Here is a 24,856-nt window from a genome sequence, read left to right as displayed (position 1 = left end):
ATGGGTTTTCCAGGGGAAAACCTGTCTTCCCCAGACCTGTCTCAAGGTAGAATAGCAGGTATTTCTTAGGCTTCACAAAGTGATGGCCAACGATTGACATGAGTTGATGATGGTTTGGTTCTGTTCTGTTTGTTTCTGGAGCGGGGTGGGGGAGTGTGGGGGAGCCTTCAGAACATATATTTAGCTATATATATCAGATAACAGTATAGAGCTTCAAAACCCTAATTTCAAGGTCACTTTCTTTTGGATGAATTTAATCCCATAAGTTTGGGACACTCATTGATTAACGAGTTTCTGTCAAGCCAGTCATACCTCTAAATTGCTTTCGGGATGTACAGCTTATTAAAAACTATTTAATGCATGTGCTCTTTTGAATAATGTACTTTACACATCTAATTGTGGTCCATGGTGTTTAATCTATTTTAGAAACTGGATGGCTTCCACAGGGAGCCAGGCCTCGGATATAGACAAGATTTTGGGGTTCTTCAGTGATGGCGCACCCCCCACCAAGAAGCCCAGGTAAGCAAGGGGAAGGAGCCTGTGGAGCAGAGCCGGTCACCGTTGGTGGCGGCTGACGAAAGTAGTGAGCTTCCCTACCTTCCAGTCGGCTTCACTAATTACTACTGGCCTTCAAGAAGGAAAAAGAAAACACTGGCCTTTGTATAAAAGTCCAACTGTTTTATTTTGCATTCAATTTTTATTTTTATCAAGGTCACAAATGTATATGATTTTAAGTCAGTTCTTCAAGGCTTGCAGTGCCTCAGCCCTCCTTGGAGCTAATCACTTTCAGCTTTGTCTATTTCTTCTAATGTTTGCTTCCAGATTTGTAATACTCTGTTTACTGCTGCTTTTTTTAGTTTTTGGTTTTATCTATTTCTAATTATGGAAAATAAGGATTAGGTTTGTTGTCATGAATCCTCCCCTCATAGCTCCCAACACACACAGACACACACAGACACACACACACACACACCCTCTCCCCACAACCTCCTCATATGTTTTATATCACAATTTTTGGTTAGATATTTATGTTGTATGACTGTATACATAGTATTCATAGCTGAGCCTAATATGTGATGATTACATTTCTTGTCTTTTTTTCCTTCTGTTTATTAAGAGTGTCCTTTTTTTTTTTTTTTGGCTTGCTTTGTTTTCTTTGAGCCTGTTAATTTAAACTCAGACTGTGATGGAAGAGTAAGCCTCCTAATCCACTGACCCACGCCAGGGACGTACCAGCTTAAAACGGTTCTATGGACTCTTCCCTCTGACAGTTGGGTGCCCGGCCTGCCGCCTTGCAGCTCTGCCATTCCCTTTCCCGTCTCCCCGAGAACTCCTTTCACATCCTCCTGTGTTGCATCCTCTGTTTCCTGGATCGTCCTTTTCAGTGTACACCTTCATTTTGCTGAAAAATGTCTCATCAGCTTCTTTAGTAAGACTGAGAGGAAAAAAGTTTGGGGAGACATTTGACAATGTCTCATTGTACTCTTACCATTGATTTGATGATTTGGCTGAGTAGAAAACTTTAGGTACAGAATCATTTTCCTTAGAGTTGTGAGATCATTGTCCATCCTCTGCTAACGTCTAAGTGCTCCTGCCAAAATAGCCACTCTGATCTAATTCCCAGTCCTTTGTAACATATGACCTCTTTTTCTTTTCTCATTAGACGCTCATAAGGATGGTTATTTTTTCTCAGTAGTCTGAAATTTCACCGCAACGTATCTTCATATGAATCTAAGTATCAGGTAGCTCTTTTAAGCAGACTACTGGTGATTTCACTTTGGAGACATTTTCCTGTTTTACTTATTTGATAATTTCCTTTACAGTTCTTTTCTGTTTTCTGTCTTGATAGAACTCTGGTATTTAGACCCTGGACCTTCTGGATAAGGCTCTAATTTTCTTGCAGTTTTCTGTCACTTTTGTTTTTATCAGTCTACTTTCTCAAAGATTTTCTCAGTTGTATCTCCCACCTTATGAATTTTTATTTCTGTTATGTTTTTAATTTCTAAGAAATCTTTTTGTTTGCCCAGTTTTTTTTTCTCTTTTATAGCATCCTGCTCTGTTTCACAGATGCCATGTTTTAAAAAACCTTTGTGAGAATGTCCCTTTTCCCTTTTCAGTTTTTCTTCTCTTTCCTGTGTTGTCCCTTGTTTTCCCCAGTTCCTCCCTATCTGATGACTTGCTTGGATGTAACTCTCATGCTGGGAGTTTGTTCAAGGTAAGGCGACCGTTTCTGCTCCTGTTTAAGAGAAAATACTAAGAAGCCCATTGGAGACTCTGATGAGGGGCTTGGTCGCTGGCAGGCCCCTGTGGGCCTTGTCTCTCCTGTGGGCCATTTTCCCCAAAGGGGACTCCTCCCACCCCCTGACCCAGTGGGGTTGGGGCACAGGTCTGAGGCTGACTGCCCACGCCTGGGAGTCATCTTTTAGGAAGGGAGGGCAAGGGAAAGTCTCATATTTCTTGTACAGAATTTACACAGCCACCTCCTCAAGCTGGGCCCTGTGTTCTCAGATACAGAAGCCTCTGGTCAAACCTCCCTAGGAGATAGGCCTCCCTTCCTAGAGTTCTAACCACGTCTGACACAGCCTTGCAGTGAGTTGACCCTCTGCCTTCTGTTGTACCTGAGCATCCCCAAGCTTCTACCCAGGGACTCGGCTCTTACTTGACAGGTTCTAAGCTCTGTTGACCTAGTTTGTCTACTTCTCCTATTTCCGTTATCTTTTCTGATTTGACTTTTTATGAACATATGCCTTCTTTAAAAATTACTCTTACTTAGTGTTTTAGGAAGAGCTGAAAATGAAACAACTGTTACATTTTACTTTTGTAACTGGAAATCTTAAATTTGGAAAAATCATACCTCACATCTATAATGTCTGAGGTAAACAATTCAAATAGTACAGCACATTCAAGTTCAAAGCAAAAGTCCTTGTTCTCCCCAACCCCCAGAGTTAACCACTATGTACAGTTCTTATAAATCCTTCTAGAAATTTTCTTAAGTATATGTTTCTGTCTGCTTCACTTCCTTGAGCCCCTTGAACTGAAGCACACTTTTCATTGTTTGCTTCTAACCTCTATTATCAGTCTTCCCCAACAGACAAAGCTTTTGCAGTCAAGGACTCCATTGTGTGTGGTGCTTGATGAGTTTTTCATGAAGTTGGGAGTAGGGAAGGCAGTTCTAGAGGTAGAAAACCAGGTTTCAAAACCAGGTTTCTCAAGGCTAAAAGCCCTGTTCCTTTCTTGCGTTAATGCCAGCATACAGATCCTTTTTCTATTCATTTTATCATTTGGACAAAAGGCTGAGAAGGGCAGTTTCTTAAGAAAACACATGCCATCAGCAAAAACTAAAGTGCATAAACATATTTCAAACAGGTTTTATTAATAATACAGTTTCAGGATGAAGGGGCGTGGAGAAACAAAACATAAAACCTTGCACCCGTGCTGTCTCACACAGAAGTCAGGATAGAACGCAGTGCTTATCACGGGAAGAAAGGAATGTTTTCCACCTTGCGTCATGTCCGTTGAATAGTTATTTCTTTATTTAGGTCTGTAAGGCTCTTGTGTTTTCAGAATTCTGTTGGCCACTATTTCATTTTTTGCCTGAGGATGTCTAGAACAAAACCAAAGGCAAATTTGTTCCCATATTTGACTATCTCATGCTCAACTTTAGTCATGCCCATTTTCATCTTAATGTTCTCAAATTTGAGGCTTAAATTTGTATTGGCTTTTCTTTTGTCTCCTGTTTTACATTTCTCAACGGTAGGAATTTCATGTTGGAGAGGGTTCTTTTCTCTCTGGAGTCCAAATCAAACATGTCTTTTTGAAATGTATGCTGATTTAAAATATAGTTTAGTTATCAGAACTCAGCTGAGCTGTGATAATCAGACCGTTAGTGGGTTTTCTTAGGTTGTGGGGATTACAAAAGAGAAGATTGATCTCATCAGGCTCTTTAGGATTCCCACAGTAGGATTTTTACTCTGTTTTTCAGCAAACACTGGCCTGGTACTCTAGTCTTTTTGTTCACTCTACTTTGTAAAGGCGTTAGACCTATGCTTGTCATCTTGCGTCTGCAAGAGGGGAGCTGAAAACCGTGGCTTAAGGTGGTCCTGCTCTGTGCCTCGTGTCTTTGGGTGTTCCCAGTTGTCTCAATCGTTTGACCCTTTCAGGAAGCTGCTCCCAAGCCTGAAAACTAAGAAGCCTCGGGAGCTGGTGCTGGTGATTGGGACAGGCATCAGTGCTGCGGTCGCGCCCCAGGTCCCAGCCCTGAAGTCCTGGAAGGGGTTGATTCAGGCCTTACTGGATGCAGCCATAGATTTTGATCTTCTAGAAGATGAGGAGAGCAAAAAATTTCAGAAGTGTCTCCATGAAGACAAGAACCTTGTCCATGTTGCCCATGACCTCATCCAGAAACTATCTCCCGTGAGTACTCTGTGTGCCTTGGTATTTGATCTTCCCTAAAATAGGACACGTGTGCTAAATGCAATAAGGATGTTCATTTCTGGTTTGTAAATTTGTTTAACATTTGGCTCTTCTCCAAAGTGTCTGTCCACGGACCTGATTAGGGTAGTTACCTTGACCCCATTTCAGTGTGGGGATGGGAGTGGTAATGATGATAATGTTGTTGTTGAAGCCTTTATATATACAAAGTGAGGCCACTGTCCCATTATTGCTGTTTTAAATTTACTTCTTCTATAGTAGTAGTATACTCACTACTATAAAAGCTGTGTTCCCTGGCATCCATGTCTTTTAGAGAACCGCAGGACGATCAGAGGTAGTTCTTGTTTTGTGGATGAAGCCCTGCCAGTTTTTAATGTTTCTTTTAAAGGCAGTCATTCATTCATTCATTCATTCATATATATATATATATAGAGAGAGAGAGAGAGAGACAGACAGAGACAGAGAGACAGAGAGAGAGAGAGAGAGGCAGAGAGACAGAGAGAGAGAGACAGAGAGAGAGAGAGGCAGAGAGAGAGAGACAGAGAGAGAGAGACAGACAGAGAGACAGAGAGAGAGAGAGACAGAGAGAGAGAGAGAGAGTCAGAGACAGAGAGAGAGACAGAGAGACAGAGACAGAGACAGAGAGAGTCATGGTTTGTCAGACGGAGCTGGAAATCAGTTCCTGAATGATATAAGGGCCTTCTTGTCTTGCTTTGTTTTAAAAATGCTTTAAGAATCAGGATTCACTTAAGATATATTTGGATATAATAGAGTAGCATTTAAAAGCATTTAAAGCTTTTAAAAGCATTTAAAAAGCATGTTTTAAAGCTTAGTAAATTAAGTGCACCTTGGAAAAAAATATAATTCTTAACTCCTTTAAAAGTCAGTTATCACCATTGCTTTTTGCCCTTACACCCTAGGGCCTATAGAAAAGAAGTGCCATCAGGTGTTAGCCTAAAAGGCATTTAAAAGTCATTCCCTTCTGGTTCCTGACTCATTCAGAAACTTAGGGCCTGTTACTTCCTCTTTCCATTTCATTGTCCTTAATTGAGATAAAATGTTACTTACCTAGAACAGTATAAAGAATTAATAGACTTTAAGAGTTCTTGGTACCTCTACCTCATACCATATACAAAAATTAACTCAGTAGATTAAAGACCTAAATGTTAAGAGCTAAAAGATATAAAACTTTTAGAAGAAATAGTTTTAAAGCATCACGACCTTGGATCTGGCAGTAGTTTTTTAATTGTGACACCAAAAGCCTAAGAAACAAAAGAAAAAATAGGTAAACTGCACTTCGTCAAAGTTACAAAAGCTGTTAGGCTCACCAAACATTATCAGGAAAGTGAGAAGACAGCCCTCAGAATGGGAGACAATGTAAACAACTCATGTGTCTGGTAACAGTGTGGTATCCAGAATATATAGAGAACTTAATAATGCAAAGAATCCAATTTAAAAAAAAATTGTTTTAAATACAGTTTATTTACAGTGTTCTATACAGTTTCTGGTGTATAACAAAATGATTCAGTTGTACATATATTCTTTTTCATATTCTTTTCCATTATAGTTTATTACAAGAATATTGAATATAGTTCCCTCTACTATACAGTAGGATCTTATTTGTCTGTCTTATATGTACTAACTTGTATCTGGTAATGCCAAACTCCCATAACGGTAAGTTTGCTTTCTATGTCTGTGAGCCTGTTTCTGTTTTATAAATAAATTCATTTGTATAATTTTTTAGATTGCATCTGTGTTACCATATGATATTTGTCTTGTATATGATATTTGTCTTTATCGTATGATATTTGTCTAAGTAAGTCTGACTTACTTAGTATGATAATCTCTATATCCATGTTGCTGCAAACGACATTATTTCATTCTTTTTTATGGCTGGATAGTATTCCATTGTATGTATGTATATACTGTATCTTCTTTACCCATTCATCTGTCGCTGGACATTTAGGTTGCTTCCATGTCTTGGCTATTGTAAATTGTGCCACTGTGAACGTAGAGGTGTGTGTAATTTTTTGAATTAGAGTTTTCTCCAGATATATACCCAGGAGTAGGATTGCTGGATCACATGGTAACTCTATTTAAGGAACCTCTATACTGTTTTCCATAGTGGCTGTACCAATTTAAATTTCCACCAACAGTGTAGGAAGGCTCCCTTTTCTCCACACCCTCTTTGGCATTTAAAATCAGTTTTTAAATGGCAAAGGATTTGAATAGACATTTCTTCAAGGAAGATATACAAATAGCCAATAAGTACATGAAAAGATGCTTGACATCATTAGTCATTGGAAAAACACAGATCAAAAACCAAGTCAGGGGCTTCCGTGACATGGTCCAGTGGTTAAGAATCCACCTTCCAATGCAGGGGACGTGGGTTCAATCCCTGGTCAGGGTACTAAGATCCCATGTGCCATGGGGCAGCTGAGCCCTCACACCACAACTAGAGAAGCCCCCATGCACCTCAGTGGAGACCCAGTGCAGTCAAAAAAACCCGTGTCAGATACCCCTTCATACTGGGATAGCTAGAATCAGTTGGATCGTAAGTGTTGGCGAGGCTGTGGAGAAATTGGCACCCTCATTGCTGGGATTGTGAAACTGTACAGACGAGGTGGGAAACAGTCTGGCCATTTCTCAAATAAATACAGAGTTGTCATGTGACCCAGTGGGTCCATTTGCATATGCCTACATATCTACCCACCCAAGAGGAATGAAAGCATCTGTCCATGCAAAAACCTTATAAACAAATGTTTATAGCATTATTCATAATGGACAGAAGGTGAAAATAGTGCAGCTGTCCACCTGCTGTCAAATAAACAAAATGTGACATTCATGCAGTGGAATATTACTTGCTAGTAAAAAGGAATCAAATTACTGATACATGGTGCAATGTGAGTGAACCTTTAAAATATTATGCTGAGACAAATGGATAAGAAAGCTTTGGTACATATACACAATGGAATATTACTCAGCCATTAAAAAGAATACATTTGAATCAATTCTAATGAGATGGATGAAACTGGAGCCCATTATACAGAGTGAAGTAAGCCAGAAAGATAAATACCAATACAGTATACTAATGCATATATATGGAATTTTAAAAGATGGTAACAATAACCCTATATGCAGGACAGAAAAAGACACAGATGTATAGAACAGACTTTTGGACTCTCTGGGAGAAGGCGAGGGTGGGATGATCTGAGAGAATAGCATTGAAACATGTATATTTTCAAGGGTGAAACAGATTGCCAGTCCAGGTTGGATGCATGAAACAAGTGTTCGGGGCTGGTGCACTGGGAAGACCCAGAGGGATGGGATGGGGAGGGAGGTGGGAGGGGGGTTCAGGATGGGGAACACATGTAAATCCATGGCTGATTCATGTCAGTGTATGGCAAAAACCACTACAATATTGTACAGTAATTAGCCTCCAACTAATAAAAATAAATGGAAAAAAAAACCTAAAAATAAATAAGTAAAATATTATGCTGAGTGGAAGACAGTCACAGAAGACCACATATTAGAAGACTCCAATCATATGAAGTGTCCAGACCAGGGGAATTTGTAAGGGCAGAAAGCAGCCTAGTAGTGGCTTGGGGCTGGAGCAAGTAGCAGGGGTTGGTGGCAGGAGGCGAGAGTCCCGGGTACAGGCTTTCTTCTTGAGGTGGTGACGATCTCCTAAAATTGACTGTGGTAGGGAGTTCCCTGGCGGCCTGGTGCTTAGATTTCGGGCTTTCACCGCTGCAGCTGGGTTCAGTCCCTGATTGGGGAACTGAGAATCCCGCAAGCCACATGATATATGGCCAAAAAAAAAAATGACTGTGATGACAGTTGCACATGTTTGTGGATCTAGAGATAACCACTCAGCTGTGCACTTCAAATAAGTGAATTGTATGTGAACTGTATCTCCATAGAACCGTTAAAGGTAAAAGGATGAGAAAATTATGATTTGAACACTAGTCAATGAAAGTGAGAGTGACTGTGTTAATACCTGACAAGTGCACTTGAGACAGAAGAAAGCATACATAATTTTTTAATGTTAAAAAAATATGAACTTTTCATATAAAATGGTAATTAAAAATTATACAGCCCCCAAATATAAGGGAAAAGTATTAAAGAAGTATGTCAGCCAGTCAATAAAAATGTTGTCAGTGAGAACCTACTGTGTAGCTGAGAGAACCCTGCTCGGTGCTCTGTGGTGACCGAAGTGAAGTGTCAGTCGCTCAGTCGTGTCTGACTGTGACCCCACAGACTAGCCCGCCAGGCTCCTCTGTCCATGGGATTCTCCAGGCAAGAATACTGGAGTGGATTGCCATTTCCTTCTCCAGAGGATTGTCCCAGCCCAGAGATGGAACCTGGGTCTCCTGCATCGCAGGCAGATTCTTTACTATCTGAGCCACCTGGAAAGCCCTAAATGGGAAGGAAGTCCAAAAAAAGAGGGGATATGTGTGTACATATAACTGATTGACTTTACTATACAGTAGAACCTAACACAGCATTGTAAAGCAACTGTACTGCCAATAAAAATTAAATAGATAACAATAAAAATGTTGTCTCTCTAGGGGGAAAAGAAAGAGCTCATGAGGACAAAGAATGCTGTATTATGTATTAGTCCAGGAAGACTTGGTAGCATGGACTTGTCTGCCATGACACTTGTCTCTTGGAGTGGTCTTCAGAGAGTAGAAGTATGACCTTGTTAGTTGGGTTAGTTACGACTGAAAGTAATGAGAGAACTTAAAGTCAGCATCAGTATATACTAACCAAGTCACGAACTGGATTCAATGATTATCTCTGGATGAAGATTTATGACTCACCTTAAAGTGTAATTGTCAGTTCCAACAGAGCAGCAATTTTCAAACTTTTTGGTCTCAAGACCCTGTTATACTCCTAAAAATAATTGAGAATCTCAAACAGCTTTTGTTTCTGTGGGTTATATCTCTTTCATATTCACTATTAGAAATTAAAACTGAGAAATTGAAAAAATAGTAAATTCTCTTAAAAATAATAAACCCGTTACATGCTAACATAAATAACATGTTTATGAAACACAACTATATTTTTCAAAACCAAAATAAATTAGTGAAAAAGAATAATAAATTAGTGAGAATAGTGGTATTGTTTCATGTTTTGCAAATCTCTTCAGTGTTTGGCCTAATAGAAAACAGACCCTCACATCTGCTTTATGTAGTCAATTTGGTGTGTTTGTGGGGTTTTGGTATAACTGTATGAAAAAAGTGAGGTCTCACAGGTACACACTTGGAAAATAGGAAAGTATTTTAATACGCTTTTTGGATAACCATAGATATTCGCTGTTGATACTACACCAAAATTTTGTAAGTGATGGCTTCCTGGAGATAAGTAGCCATAAGGAATCTGAAAGTCAGATTATAGCCATGTCAGTGGTGATATAGAATCTGAACTTCCCTTACTCCGATGTGTTAATGATCCATCTTGCATTTAGAAGAATCTTCTTATTCTAGAGTTTGACCCATTTCATTATAACATACAAAAAAATGCATCCTTTAAAATCACTGCCAGTCCCATCACAAAGATATTTGGAAGCTGTCATGCTCATGGTGGCAGGTAAACATTTTTTAGAAATCTGATTCTCACTGGAAAGCTCAGCTTTTGTGTTTGGCAGCAATAGCAGCAATCATTGGGTTGTTTCTCCTCGAAATGACAAGCTCACTTCATTTATTTTTGCAAAAATGGCCAGAATACTCAAATCTGAATAATCATAGTTTGTCTACCAGTCATTCTTTTAGGTAAAAATGCGATTTGATGACAAAAGGTGGCTAGTTCAGCTTAAAACTCAAAATAGTCACCAACGTTTTGCCTCAAGACCCACATCAGACTCCAGTCTGCAAGTGAAGTGCTTCATGTGTATTTCTGTTCTTTACACAGAATATTAGGAGGACATGTACTCAAGGGTCCGTGTTTAATACAATTAATAGTGTTTACTGATTTATTAAGGGGTTCTTAAGTGAAACTGGCATTCTTCTCTTACTGTAAGTCTTTGGTAATGAAGAACACTGTGATGACTGGCAAGCTGGGTGCCCTGAGTCCTGAGTCACACCACGACACCAGCCATTCTTCCTTTCATTGCTTTTGTGAAAGTGAAAGTCGCTCAGTCGCGTCCGACTCTTTGCCGCCCGTCCATGGAATTCTCCAGGCCAGAATACTGGAGTGGGTATTTCCCTTCTCCAGGGGATCATCCCAACCCAGGGATTGAACCCAGGTCTCCCGCATTGCAGGTGGATTCTTTACCAGCTGAGCCACAAGGGAAGCCCGTTGCTTTTGTACCATCAGTGCAAATATCAACATGCTCTTAAAAGACAAATATCGCCTTCATGTTGTTATGAAAATAATTTTGACTTCACAGACTTCTTAAGGAATCTTAGGGATCCACAGGATCCATGGGCCGTATCTTGAAAACCAATCCAATAGGAGATATGTACGAAACACACACACAACGCATTTGGGGAAATATGAACATGAGTACTTGCTATTCAGGAATTGGTATTATTGCATTTTTTAAGTTGTGATAGTGGTATTGCAGACTTTTTTATATGTCAGCAGAAATCCTTATCTTTTAGGAAACTGTTGAAGTATCTGAATGATATGATGCTTGGAAAAATTTCAGTGAAGGGGACTAGGTTATGGTGAAGGGAGTTTAGGTTAAGCAGGATTGGCCATGGGTGATGATTGTTGAAATTGGATGATGGTTATGGCGGAGGTGTATTGTACTCTCTCTCTTTTTTTTTTACTTTTGTGTGTCTTTGAGAATGTCCTTTTTTGGATTTTGGAGTTTTTTGTTTGTTTGTTTTTTTAAGAATCTTAACAAACAGTAGTAATATGACAAGGCAAAACAGCCCATCCACTGAGCCAGTTTCTTACAGTAGGGAAATGACATTGCAAAGACCTTGGATTTCAGGAGCAGAAAGACTGTCATTTAAAGGCACCGGGACCCCGGGCACATCATTTAACGTCTCAGAATCTATTTTTGCTCCTGTAAAACTGGAATGATGTTACTTATCCCACTTGAAAAATAAGAACATTTTCTGTATGTGAAGTGTCTGGTACATAGTATAATGCACAGTAAATGTTAATAACCTTTTTGTGTTGTTTTTTTACTGTCTGGGATCGGAAGGATGAGAGTTACAGGGTAGGAGGAAATGAAGCAACCTTGGATGCAGTCCATTGTCTTAAATGAGTGAGAAAATGTCCATAAATGTGTGTGGGAGTTCGGCATTTCCTTTTGACCAGGGAACCTCCTTATTTGTTTTCATTCCTTGGTCTTTACTTAGGCCACTGGTGGGAAATTGAGTTCTAGGGTCACCTGTTTGAAGAGAGAAGAGATTGACGGCAAGTCTGAGGGAATTGATGCTGCTCCAATAGCTGCTTCCTTCCTCTCTGTGTTGAGATGCAAAATGTAATAACCGAAAGAAGTAGGACCCGAAGATAGTCAGCTAAGATATGTGACTCATGCTTTTTATTTCCAGGCTTTACCCTTCTGTATTTATTTTCTTAGAAGCAAGGAAGTATATCCATGCCCATGCTTACCTGATTGTATACCCAGGTGTTTCTGTCTGTGTGCATAATGATTAAATTGGTGCTGGATGACCTTGTTGTTTAACCGTGTGTGTGTGTGTGTGTGTGTGCGTGTGCGTGCGCACGCACGCACATGCATCAGAGTACAAAATGAAGGTATAAGAGACGACAAGGCAGTTCTTAAAGTCACTGTATTTACTTTTAAACATAATCTGGTTTTCTGAATGGGTACTGTTTACACAGATTGCAGAAATCAAAATGACGAAAAAGGTTTAACATCCATCATGGCATCTCACTCGCATCCACAGCTTTGTCCAGTTCCTCTCCCCAAACTTGCCTTCTGTGGGTCACCACTGTCTTGAGGATCATTCCAGTGTTTCTTTCTGTGAAAATATGCAAATAGGATTCTATTTATTCTTACCTCACTGCTTCCACCCCCATGTCAACAGGTAGCACTCTAGACATACAGATCTGCACTTGTTTGTTCTACCTAACAGTATATCCTGGGTCTTTCCACACCAGTTTCCTGTATATGGATACTTGGCTTGTTTCCAGTCTTTTACTGTCACAGATAACAGAGCAGTGATAATGTTGCATAAGTCATTTTATTTGTTTGTAATTACATCTGTGGGATATATTCCCAGAAATGAGATTGCAAGATTGTAGGATAAATGGATTGCAATTTTGATAGACATTAAAGGGGCATTGTATTTTTGATAACAAATTGAGAAAAGTGCATGACATTCATTAGTAGTTGACTTGGGACTTCCCTGGTGGTTCAGACGGTAAAGAATCTGCCTGCAATGCAGGAGATCCCCATTCTGTCCCCTGGAGAAGGGAATGGCTACCTGCTCCAGTATTCTTGTCTGGAGAATTCCATGGACAGAGGAGCCTCGCAGGCTACAGACCATGGGGTCACAGAGTCAGACATGACTGAGCGACTAATGCTTTCACTTTCCCTTGTACATAGTAGAATTCAGTAACTAGAGTTTATTTCTGATCAGGTCATTAATTCTTATTAAGTATTAGAGTTCCCAGTTGGTTTTTCATGGGCTGCTAATATGTAATACTTTATGCCATGATATAAAAGAATGAACAAAAGCTGAAAAACGTGACACATAAAGAGAATGAGCACAAGTTGAAAAATGTGACACACGTCCTTAGCCGCATAAATTGTGGGCTCTACCATCCAGTTAGCCCTGGAAAGGAGGCTGAGCCTCTGACAACAGGGTCAGGGTAGATGCAACATAGAACAGTGATCAGCAGAACCAGATAAACTCCTGGGTGTGTCATCACCAGGCAGAGGTGCAGTTCACTTCTGTGCTCTCATTTTTCTCCTGTGAAAGTAATTTACCCTGTATTTGGCAGATACAATGAAAAAATGGGTGATTTTTATAAAACACTTTGAAAAATAAGAGGTACATTTGACAAATTGAAGTATGTTTTATGAATCTGTTTACCTGGTTCCACGGAACCAGATCTTTATTGGAGCACAGTGCTATTGGGACAGTATACAGGTGAAGCCAGGAAGGTCAGGGGGCTGCTTTGAGGATTAGCAGAAGGGTATTGCTGTCTGCTATCTAGCAGCTAGCTGCAGTTACTTGGAGTTTGAAGGGGGAATAATGGGGCCTTTAAGAACTTATTCTCTGTTTAGATATTATCTAAGGAATGGTGTTGCAGGAATAAGATACAGATCAGATATTTATTATAGCATATTACATAGCTACTTCCCTGTTTCAGATTCCTTTGGCCCCGGGGATTACTTGGTCTTTTAAGTTAGAAAGCCAGCTTCTCACTTGAGATTGATACTGTTTCCTCACTAGTCCTCAGAGATTTTACATGTATTCAAAACAAAGCTGGGAAAGCAGTTATTTAAATGAGCCATATGTTAAGAAATAAGGAATCTGTTCAGAACTGATTAGTGTTTGGTATTTTTACCAGTTGCAAAATGCAGGATTTTGGAAACCTTTTATCGTATAATAAATATTCTTCCTGGAAGACTTGTAAACAAGCTGCTGGATTATACCAGGGAAAAACAGGCGTGGAGAAGTTAAACCACTTGTCCTGTATCCATCAGCATCTGTAAAAAGCACCTGGGGTTAGAAAAAGACACATTAAGCCACTTGGAGAGCTTCTAGTGGTTATTCCCCAGGAAAGGGAAGTTTAACAGAGAGTGTTGTCTTCTGACCTGAGGCCTGTTTAAAGGGTGGTTGGTGCTCTGTCTTCCACCTCCGCTTTCCTCTAGTCTGTTCGCAGTCACCTCTCCTAGCCATGCCCACTGTCTTCATTCATAAATATGCCTATTTACAGAGTGTATGCTTCTTGGCATATGATGTAATAGTCTGGGTCACTTGACAGAGACTGAGTGTTGTGTTGGCACTTGGCATGTATCCTATCCACCCTGTAAGGGAGACAAGTATTTTACCTGTAAGTGCAAAGTACTTGTCAAAAAGTTGCTATTATTTAATGAAAACAAATGACCTACCAAAACGCCTGGAACTAACTTTTCCCTTTTATATCCCTCCCCAGCGTACTAGTAATGTCCGATCCACATTTTTCAAGGACTGTTTATATGAAGTATTTGATGACTTGGAGTCAAAGATGGAAGATTCTGGAAAGCAGCTACTTCAGTCAGTTCTCCACCTGATGGAAAACGGAGCCCTGGTGTTAACTACAAACTTTGACAATCTCCTGGAGCTGTATGCGGCAGATCAGGGCAAACAGCTGGAATCCCTTGACCTTACTGATGAGAAGAAGGTAAACAGGAAAGGGTTAGCTTGTCTCTCCTTCAGGCCAGCAGATTGAATCCTCATCAGAAGTAACTGTGTTCTGGTTGGGATGTTGTATAGCACTCTGTTCATGGAAAGGTAGAGAGGGAGACTCTTATCCCTGTTTGGATTTGTGCTTTTTGAGATTAAATCAGTGTACAGTAAAAAGCACAGATCTTAAAAGTATTCAGTTCTGTGAGTTTAGACAGTTTCACCCAATTTTAAAGCAGGATTATAAGAAGCCATTTGAACTGTAAGATGTAAATTGTTAACACTTGATAATATCAGGTGGGTGTGGTATTGATTTAGTTTCTCTGTTAGGACAGATTCTTCTTGGCATCTGTTGGAAATGTACAAAAACTACTTTCTGATGTCTGACAATCAAGTTTCAGGCCAAGTGACAGCTGGATGAGGTTAATATTTAAAGGATACGTCAGCAGACTTTTCTTTTATGTAGCCCCTATTATATCTAAGTCATCTCTCATAGTAATGAAATTATAGATGTCCACTTATGTCATCTAATGAGAGAAGGCTTATATTACAATGGTCGCCAAAGCTTGCAATTGGAAATCTAGCACGAATAGGAGAGCCTATAGATGACATCATTAAATTGATTGATGAAATACACTGAAGCCATGAAAAGGAAAATGTTTTCATTGCCGTAAAAAGATGTCAGAGATTTAATGACTGAAGGGGAGGAAAAAAAAAGGACTATAAATGTCCACGGGGTCTCATTTGTCCTGCCCTGCAGTTTTTGTAATTTTACTTGTATACTTTGTTTTCCTGGGAACCTGCCTTTGTGTCCCACTTAGAGCCCATCTGGGTAGAGTTGGGAGAAACCAATGATTTCCCCCACTGGCACTCATCGTCATAGCACTGCCCTGGCCAGAGCAGTGGCTGTAATACCAGTCTTGTGGATTTGCTGGCCTTGAAGTCAGGTTGTAAAAGGAAATCCAATTCAGAGAAATGGTGCTGTGAGGACTGGTTTTGTTTGGCTGGAGTGTTTTCCTCCTGCCGCTCCCATGCTTTGTATGGCCTGCTCCTTCTTCACCTTCTAAGACTCCACTTGTGAATCACTTCCTCCGAGAAGTCTTCTCTGATCACCCTGATTTAAAAGGGACCCACCCTTATTTTTGGATTCAGTTTTTCAATGGAGTATGTGTTGTAACTTTCCATTTTCATCTTGGTTTGTTGTCTGCCCTAGAAGAATAGCACCTTTATTTGGACAGGGACCATGTCAGCCCTTCTTACCCTGATGCCTAAAAAAGTATTTGGCACATACTAGTAGGTGGTCAGTAAATATCTTGTGAATGAATAAACGATTGAATGAAATTTAAAAATGAATGGCAAGAAACAACTTCCATCCTGTTTCTGACATAATCTCTGAAGATCATGACCAGCATCAGACACATAAGGGTCTTTTTTAAGTTAAGGATTTCCTGGACTTCCCTGGTGGTCCAGTGGTTAAGAACCCACGCTTTCATCATAGAGAGCGCAGGTTCAATCCCTGGTAAGGGGACTAAGATCCCGCATGCTGCGAGGTGCAGCCAAAAAATAAAGTTAAGGATATCTATCAGACCTGAAATTTTCCTTCTCATTTTCATCCCGGAGTCGCAAGCTTTGCTTTTGTTTAGTCCACATTAGAGGCAGTATTGAAGTTAAAGGGTTAAAGCCACTGACTGGTAGTCAGAATAGAGCCTAGTAATACTTGTGATTCTAAATCTCTATGCCTCTTTCTTCCCTAATCCATACCTTATTTCTCTAGAGTGTTATAAAAACAAATTTATAGTGTCTCAAGTCCTTGGGAAAATGGAAACCATGGGACGCGGTTGGTTCTTACCATTGGAATCTAAGGGGTCGTTCTTCCTTGGTGGCCTCTTAGGTAACTCACAGGTGACTGAAGTGATTCTTTTACTACTTATCAATTGCTGCACAAGAAATCACCCTGAAAACTTTGGGGTTTAAAACACCACTTTATTTGCCCTTGATAATGTGAAGTTGCCACCTGAGCTGGACTAATGGGCTCCACTGGGCCATTCTGCTGGTTTTGCAGGCTACCCACATGACTGTGGTCGTCTGGTGGCCAGACTGGGTGGTGTGAGAGAACCTTGCTTGTGTGTCTGTTGGTGCGGGCTGTTGGCTGGGCCGTCAGACTTCTTCACATGGTAGCTGCGTTCCAAAAGCAGCAAAAGGGAAAGAAGGCACATGTGCCAATGTTTCCCAGCTGCTTCTCCTGTTTGCTCATGCCCCGTTCTCTAAAGCCAACCACATGGTCCCTCCTGGAGTAAGTGTGAGAGGGGACTAGACCAGGCAGTCGTTACAAGGCTTGACGTCTTGGGGGTCCTTACTGAAAGGGCCGTCCGTGGCTGTCACGTGGGTCACCAGTGGAAAGAGCCCCTGTGGTTTCTGCAGATGATGACAAACTCTGATTTTTGACTGTTTCTTTGCAAGAGAAATTACCAGACTTGCCATCCTTCCTGACTGTCATGCCTGAAGTACAGAGGCCACATCGAGTGGCCACACTCTTGCCCTTGCCCTGTGATATCCTGGAGCTGGAGAGTGGTGTCAGAAGCCTGGTCGTCAAAAGACTGTTTTGCCCACTGGGGCCTTGAAGCAGGTGCTCGGCCCTGCCCCCCGTGTTAAGCTGTGTTTATGTTGTGCAGGTCCTTGAGTGGGCTCAGGAGAAGCGGAAGCTGAGCGTCTTACACATCCATGGGGTCTACACCAACCCGAGTGGCATTGTCCTTCACCCAGCTGGTTATCAGAATGTGCTCAGGAACACTGAAGTTATGGTAAGTGGTGCTGACCTAACTGCTCTCGGGAAAGCCTTCCTGGGAGCCTTCGGAACACACCACTGAGCTTCCAGGCTTAACAGTTTCTTTTCATCAGTTAAAATTGGAAGGCCAAGCATCCTTTCCTGTGCTTCTTAGCTTTTGGATGTGTATGCCATCTTGGGAAATGTCAAACATCTCTTCAGGTGTCGGGCCCTGTGGTTTTACTTTGTTCTTGATTGACAGCCTGCAGATGGTACTGTTCACTGGCGTCAGCTTCACATACAAAGAATGTACATTTGTGTTCATCATTTGGTGTATATGGTAATATCTTCCCAGCGACACAGCGGTAAAGAATCTGCCAGTGCAAGGAACACAGGAGACACGGGTTCGATCCCTGGGTCGGGAAAATCCCCTGGAGTAGGAAATGGCAACCCACTCCAGTATTCTTGCCTGGGAAACCCCATGGAGAGAGGAGCCTGGGTTCCCCAAGAGTCGGCACGATTGAGCCGCTGAGCACTCACAGACATACATACACGGTGTCAGTAACCAGGGCTACGCCAGGGCTAACTTGTGCAGTTTTTCACTGACCAATTACTACTAAGAGCATACATTCTAAAGAGTTTTTATATAAATGGTGGTGGCTTTGTATTGAATCACCATACTTATTCACTTATCGAGCACTGGAAAAAATTTTTTAAAATTTGAATAGGGTAATAAAATGGAGGCTTTGTGAAAAAAGACCCAGAAAATGTGATGTTTTCTAAAGCACAAGGGGACTTTTTGTCACCTGTTCTTTCTCTGACATCTGTTACAGCTTTATCTATAACTGACACTGAGTGATCCCTTAAGCAAAATAATTTCTAATACTTTATACATACGTAGTGTGTGTGATTTATATGTACATACATGTGTGTATAAATGTGTACACACAGGAACGTCCCTGGCAGTTCAGTGGTTAAGACTTTGCCTTCCAATGCAGGGGTTCAGGTTCCATCCCTGGTGGAGAATCTAAGATCCCACATCCCTTGTGGCTAAAAACACAAAACATAAAACAGAAACAATGTTGTAACAAATTCAATACAAGACTTTAAAAATGGTCCATATCAAAACAATCTTTAAAAAATGTCTTAAAAGTATATACACACATGTACATGAAAAAATACATACACAGATGTACATTAGTGTTCTAAGGGTCAGGTTTTCTTTGAGCAGCTCTGGTGATGGAATTCTCTGGTTATTCTTGGCTCAGTCTATAAAGCCGAAAAAGTAGATATGGTCAAGAAAATGGAAAGAGTAAGATACATTGAAGACTACTGATTGCCTTAATGGCCTCTGGGCACACAGATCTAAAAAATAAACTGTGAGATATAGACCAGTGAGACCCTGAATAGAGACCCTGCAGGAGAATGCCAGGTAAAGAGAGAATTTTAGAATAGTCACCAAGTTACAGCAGTAAACAGTGAGAAGATCGTACTCCTTCATGGGAGTGTCTCTCCTCTGACTCTTAACCCTGGTTCATTGGTCATCACAGTCTGCTAGATGCAGTAGTTATGACCCTGCTGATTCTTCTGTTTCAGACTTGTCTTCACAGTGTGATTCACATGTTGTTTCTGTTCCCACCAGAGAGAGATTCAAAAACTCTATGAAAACAAGTCGTTCCTCTTTCTGGGCTGTGGCTGGACTGTGGATGACACCACTTTCCAAGCCCTTTTCCTGGAGGCCGTCAAGCATAAATCTGACTTAGAACATTTCATGCTAGTTCGGAGAGGAGATGTGGATGAATTCAAGAAGCTTCGAGAAAACATGCTGGACAAAGGGATTAAGGTCATCTCCTATGGAAATGACTATGCTGACCTTCCAGAATATTTCAAACGACTGACATGTGAGATCTCCACGAGGGGAAGGTCAGGTAAGTTGCATTTGGAGACAAAGAGGGGTCGGAGGGCAGCTGTTCTTCAGCCTCTTAGGTGTTTGTGGTGGGTCAGGTCATCACCAAGATGCAGAATATAATCCTAACCAGATTATGAAGGGAGATCATGGTTAGTTTTCAGGTTAGACTAATCAGTGAAATGCAATTGAAATTTAGATTTCAGGAACTTCCCTGGTAGTCCAGTGGTTAAGAATGCACCTTCCAGTGCAGGGGATGTGGGTTTGATGTCTGGTTAGAGAACTAAGATCCCACATGCTGAGGGGCAACTAAGCCTGGAGCCTGTGCACCGCAACAAAGACCCAGGGCAGTTCAGTTCAGTCGCTCAGTCGTGTCTGACTCTTTGTGACCCCATGAACCGCAGCACGCCAGGCCTCCTTGTCCATCACCAACTTCCGGAGTTTACCCAAACTCATGTCCATTGATGCCATCTAACCATCTCATCCTCTGTTGTCCCCTTCTCCTCCTGTCTTTAATCTTTCCCAACATCAGGGCCTTTTCAAATGAGTCAGCTCTTAACATCAGGTGGCCAAAATATTGGAGTTTCAGCTTCAACATCAGTCCTACCAATGAACACCCTGGACTGATTGGATCTCCTTGCAGTCCACGGGACTCTCAAGAGTCTTCTCCAACACCCCAGTTCAAAGGCATCAATTCTTCTGTGCTTAGCTTTCTTTATAGTCCAACTCTCACATCCATACATGACTACTGGAAAAACCATAGCCTTGACTAGACAGACCTTTGTTGACAAAGCAATGTCTCTGCTTTTTAATATGCTGTCTAGGTTGGTCATAACTTTCCTTCCAAGGAGTAAGCATCTTTTAATTTCATGGCTACAGTAACCATCTGCAGTGATTGTGAAGCCCAGAAAAATAAAATCAGCCACTGTTTCCCCATCTATTTGCCATGAAGTGATGGGACTGGATGCCATGATCTTAGTTTTCTGAATGTTGAGTTTTCAGCCAACTTTTTCACTCTCCTCTTTCACTTTCATCAAGAGGCTCTTTAGTTCTTCTTCACTTCCTGCCATAAGGGTGGTGTCATATGCATATCTGAAGTTACTGATATTTCTCCCCCCCAAAATAGTAAATTTTAAAAAAGAAAGAATTTAGATTTCAAAAATAGGGAAGAATGGTGACTCCCTTTTGGCTAAGGCTGTGAGGAAAAAAATATATTTGTGCAATTTTGGTGGGAAGGTAAAGTTAGTACAACTTTTCTGAAGGGTAAATTTGGAATATGTTGAAAATTTTAAAACCTTTGACCCAGAAATCCCTTTTGATAAAATCTATCTTGGAAATTTTTTCTCCTAAAAGAGATCACTGGACACTTATACAATTATATGACACAGTTGCACAAAGATATAGGTGTGGGGATGTAATCAGGGTTGTAGATAAATGGCGAAAATTGGAAGCAATCTAAAATGTTCCAGAAAATAGGTGATTCTATAAATACACCATTTATTAGTTAATGAAATATTAAATACGTATGAATCCATAAAATAAAAAATGCTTTTACTGCCCAAAATAATGTCAGAGATATAATATTCTGAGTGGAAAAAGTAAAATGCAGGTTGTAAAATGTGTTTTTGCATCCCAGTCCCTGGCATACAAGATTGTAGATGTTTTCTGTTTTTGTTTGGTGTGCTTTATGGCTTCTCTGGTGCCATAAAGAATCTACCTGCCAATGCAGGGGATGCTGGTTCGACCCTTGGGTAGGGAACATCCCTTGGAGGAGGAAATGGCAACCCACTCCAGTATCCTTGCCTGGGAGATCTCGTGGACAGAGGCACCTGGCGGGCTACAGTCCATGAGGTTACAAAGAGTTGGACATGACTGAGCGACTAAACAATAACATAGAGAAATGTCTGGCATGATGCTTAGAAAATTAACCGTGATTATCTCTATGCAGAAGGAGTTAATGTTTTTTTTAAAAATATTTTTTCCTATGTTATGAAATATGAAAATCCTATTTTTTATGATTATGCTTTGTCTTTATAAACAGGAAAAAAAAACCACTTCAAAAATGTTATGTGGAAACTGTTGTGGTGGCATTAAAGTCATGTTAGGGGTACCATTCACTTGACGTTTTACCTCTCAATTCTACTGAGAAAGCCAAATGCGGTTAAAAGTTTCCATTTACTAATGGTTCCAGGCAAGCTTCCATCAGCCTACCAAATGCAAAGCTTTTTGGTATAGCTAAATTGGAAAATGCTTTTTAAAAGTGTAGTTTGAATAAAGCCGGGCCCCACGGTCTGCCCATTTTGACTCAGCACACAGTTCCAAGAAACTTTGCTGTTGTTATGTAGAATATGTTCTTGAAAAGTTATTTGCTAATATGCATTTTCATGGGCAATCTGAATGCATCTTAGGGGCCTCTTAAAGGACGGGTGGGGGGGGGTAGTTTAATATAGAGAGAACTTGTCCTATGCAGTGGGATTCTCCTGTGATGAGAAATTCCACAAACTGTGATTATTCATGGCTCTTGTTTTGATGGAACAAGATTTGTAGAAGGCATCACCGTAACTAAACATTTTGAAAACTAAGTCTACCCTTTTTCCGAAGACTTTAAAAGCCCTTAAAAAAGGAAATTTTCCAATTTATCTTCTTTGTGAAAGCAGTTTGCTAATCTTTCTTGGGGATGTTTTCTGCTGTCCTGCAGTATTCCAGATTCTCTTCTACTGTTTGCCCATAGGCAGGACTCAGTAGGCTTTCCCACCAGGCGAGGAGTACACACTTCGTTCTTTTGATCTGCATTCTTGAGATCTAGCCAGGGAAGATGCTAACGGGGAAGAGAACAAGATCCCGCCGGGGAAGAGAACAAGATCCCGCCGGACAGCTCTTCCTACACTAAGTCTTTTATTGACAAAAGTCATCAGAAGTATTGCGAAGCCGCACAGACTGTCCTTAGTGGCATGGGCTTCCTGGCAGAGCGACTCCCCATGAAGTCACCACTCTTTAGGGTATTGTGAATTGTTAAACATCGAGGATGTTCCGTGTGGCCAGGGGCTTTAATTAGAATGGTCAGCTGAAGTTTGTGATCTGAAACCTAGCAGAGCAGTTTTAGGTTAAAAGCACTTCAAGTCAAATTTACCTTCCATCCACAATTATGTTTTGAGTCTATAGATAAATACCAATGAGAGGTCAGAGGTCTTTTCACTGCTGCTGTTTTATAACCCTGAGCTCTTGCTCTCTACCGGGCATTGTGCTGTGTCCAGACTTTTGCATAGTGAGAATTACTTAGGTTGAAAAATTCTGTAGGCTGCAAGTACATTTATTTCAGGAAAATCAAGTAATGGGGGAAAGAAGGTAATTCTTTTATAATTCACTATTACAAAAGCAGTTACTTTGGTATATTTCAGTTAACTTTTCCTTGTGCATTTCCTCATGGTTGTAAACAAAATCTACATTCAGTCCTGGTACTTTTTAAATTCAGTGATACATATCATACATTTCCACACATGGCTGCAATCTTCATAGCCAGTAAAAGATTGTTATAATCCACTGTGTCACAGTTACCTAATTATTCCCCTGTATTAGGCAGTATCTAGTTTTTTTCCTACTGTAAGCACTGTTGCAGTGAACATATCTTCATCCCTGCAGTTTTTACTTTTGCCAGTAATTTCCATAGGCTGGATTCTCAGTATAATTACTAGGTCAAAGGTAACATTTTAGTGACTGATAAATACTGCTCTAGTGTTTTCCAAGAGGGGAATCCCAGTTTGTGTGTTTGAGCGCTGTCTTTCTTATTTTTACTCCAGCTGTCCATGTTTCTGTCCGCTATTATTTCCTTCTGTGTACTGTTTTAAACTTCTTCCTACACGTTATTTGTTCCAGTGCTGTCCAACAGAATTTTCTGCACTGACTGAAGTATTCTGTCATCTCTGTCCAGTACTGTAACCATGAGCCACACGTGGCCATTGAGTTTTGAATTGTCGTAAGTGTGACTGAGGAACAGACTTTTTGTTTTGGCCACATCATGTTGCTTGTGGAATCTCAGTTCCCCAACCAGAGATCGAACCCATCCCCACCGCCCCCCAACATCTGCCGCGCCCCCCCCCCACCCGCCCCGGTGTGGAGTCCTAACCACTGGATTGCCAGGGACGTCCCTGAGAAACACAGTTTTTAATTTAAAACTAAATAGCACATGTGGCCAGTGGCACTGTATCAGACAGCAAGGCTCTAAGCCCATTCTGTACCTTGGGGGTGTTAGCTCAGCTATTAGTCACTCTTCTGCTTGGTTGAATTTGCCCCCTTGCATGCTGCTTCCTGCCCCCAGCTGGAGTAGTTTTATTTACCTAAACTTGGCCTTCTGGACTAGTTAGGGACACACTTGTTTTTTCTTAAGGAGTGTTAGTACACTCAGGGACCTCAGTGCTTCTCTATCATCTAGTGCAACAGTGTGAAGACTAACCTGGTTTATGCCCCTGCCTAACTGTGCATTAGTAAATAATTTCATCCTTAGTCAGACCATGTGCTCCCACCTCCCTTTAGTTGGCTGCTTTCCTGTTACTAAGTTTTAGCTGTTTGGTCATATTATCTGATACTGATGTGTGTTGTTTAGCAGGGATTGTGAGAGAAGGCCAGCTGAATGGCTCGTCTGCAGCACACAGTGAAATAAGAGGTAAGCTGTTTCCTGTTCTACCGTTTGTCAGCAGAAAACATTTTCCCAGAACTCAGTTAAGACCTTGGAGAAGAATGACTTAGCTCGCCTTCCTGTGGAGTCTGGATTTTCCTACCAAGTCCATTCACAGGCTTCCTAGTATTTGGTGTCTTGTCTTCAGAAGGATTAAGCTTGAGTTCAGTTTCTGCAGCTTTAGATGGACAAACCTGATACGTGAAACTTCACTTACCATCTTTTTTCTCTCTGCAGACCATAGTACCTGAGAGGGCTAGAGGAACCGCCACCATTAGATCAAGCTGTAAGGGCCTACCGTGGAGTGTTTTAACAAGTGAACTTAGAAGAACCCGAAGCAGCTCCTAGGAAGTACCGATACCCAGAGGCTGAAGGCTGGGGGTTAGCGGAGATGTCCAACTTAATCCTTCGCGCCGGCTGGTTCCTCTGCAGCCTGTTCCAGTTCAATACCCAAGTGGCCCAGATGGAGCCCCCGCCCCAGCCCAGGCTGGACAGGCTGTGTCCACACAGCGGGCCAGCAGGACACTTCCGCCGACCGTGGCTGCGCGGGGGGCTCGGGCTCAATGCCGCGGGTTCTCCGTGGCCCTCGTGGCAGTTTTGTACTCTATACTTGGTTTTTCAATTAAGCTTAATGGCTTTTTTAAAACGTGACTTGAAGCTCTAGTTTTCTAGACCTTTTACAGTGTACAGTATTTTACATAATTGAGCTGTAATATTAAAAGCTTCTTCATTTACTTCCCAGGGCCCCAGCTCTACTTTGAGTC

General features: G+C 41.1%; 1 protein-coding gene across 3 annotated transcripts in view; it reads left to right on the top strand.

The window, feature by feature from the left end:
• Positions 1–24,826, top strand: part of FAM118B (family with sequence similarity 118 member B) — a 45,029-nt gene extending 20,203 nt beyond the window's left edge. For 2 of the 3 annotated variants that reach the window (XM_043873547.1, XM_043873548.1), the window contains exons 2-8: positions 427–519; positions 4,161–4,413; positions 14,521–14,748; positions 17,423–17,551; positions 19,157–19,442; positions 24,021–24,080; positions 24,330–24,826. In XM_043873547.1, the coding sequence (XP_043729482.1) occupies positions 434–519; positions 4,161–4,413; positions 14,521–14,748; positions 17,423–17,551; positions 19,157–19,442; positions 24,021–24,080; positions 24,330–24,343 (1,056 nt within the window). In that variant the 5' untranslated portion in view covers positions 427–433 and the 3' untranslated portion in view covers positions 24,344–24,826. Of the gene's footprint in view, positions 1–426; positions 520–4,160; positions 4,414–14,520; positions 14,749–17,422; positions 17,552–19,156; positions 19,443–24,020; positions 24,081–24,329 lie in introns of those variants that run through there. The other variant, XM_043873546.1, reaches the window with a different exon arrangement.
• Positions 24,827–24,856: the final 30 nt, after the last annotated feature.

Source organism: Cervus elaphus, chromosome 2 (assembly GCF_910594005.1).
Source record: "Cervus elaphus chromosome 2, mCerEla1.1, whole genome shotgun sequence".
Taxonomy (NCBI): Eukaryota; Metazoa; Chordata; class Mammalia; order Artiodactyla; family Cervidae; genus Cervus; species Cervus elaphus.
This window is presented reverse-complemented; position numbering and strand designations above follow the sequence as displayed.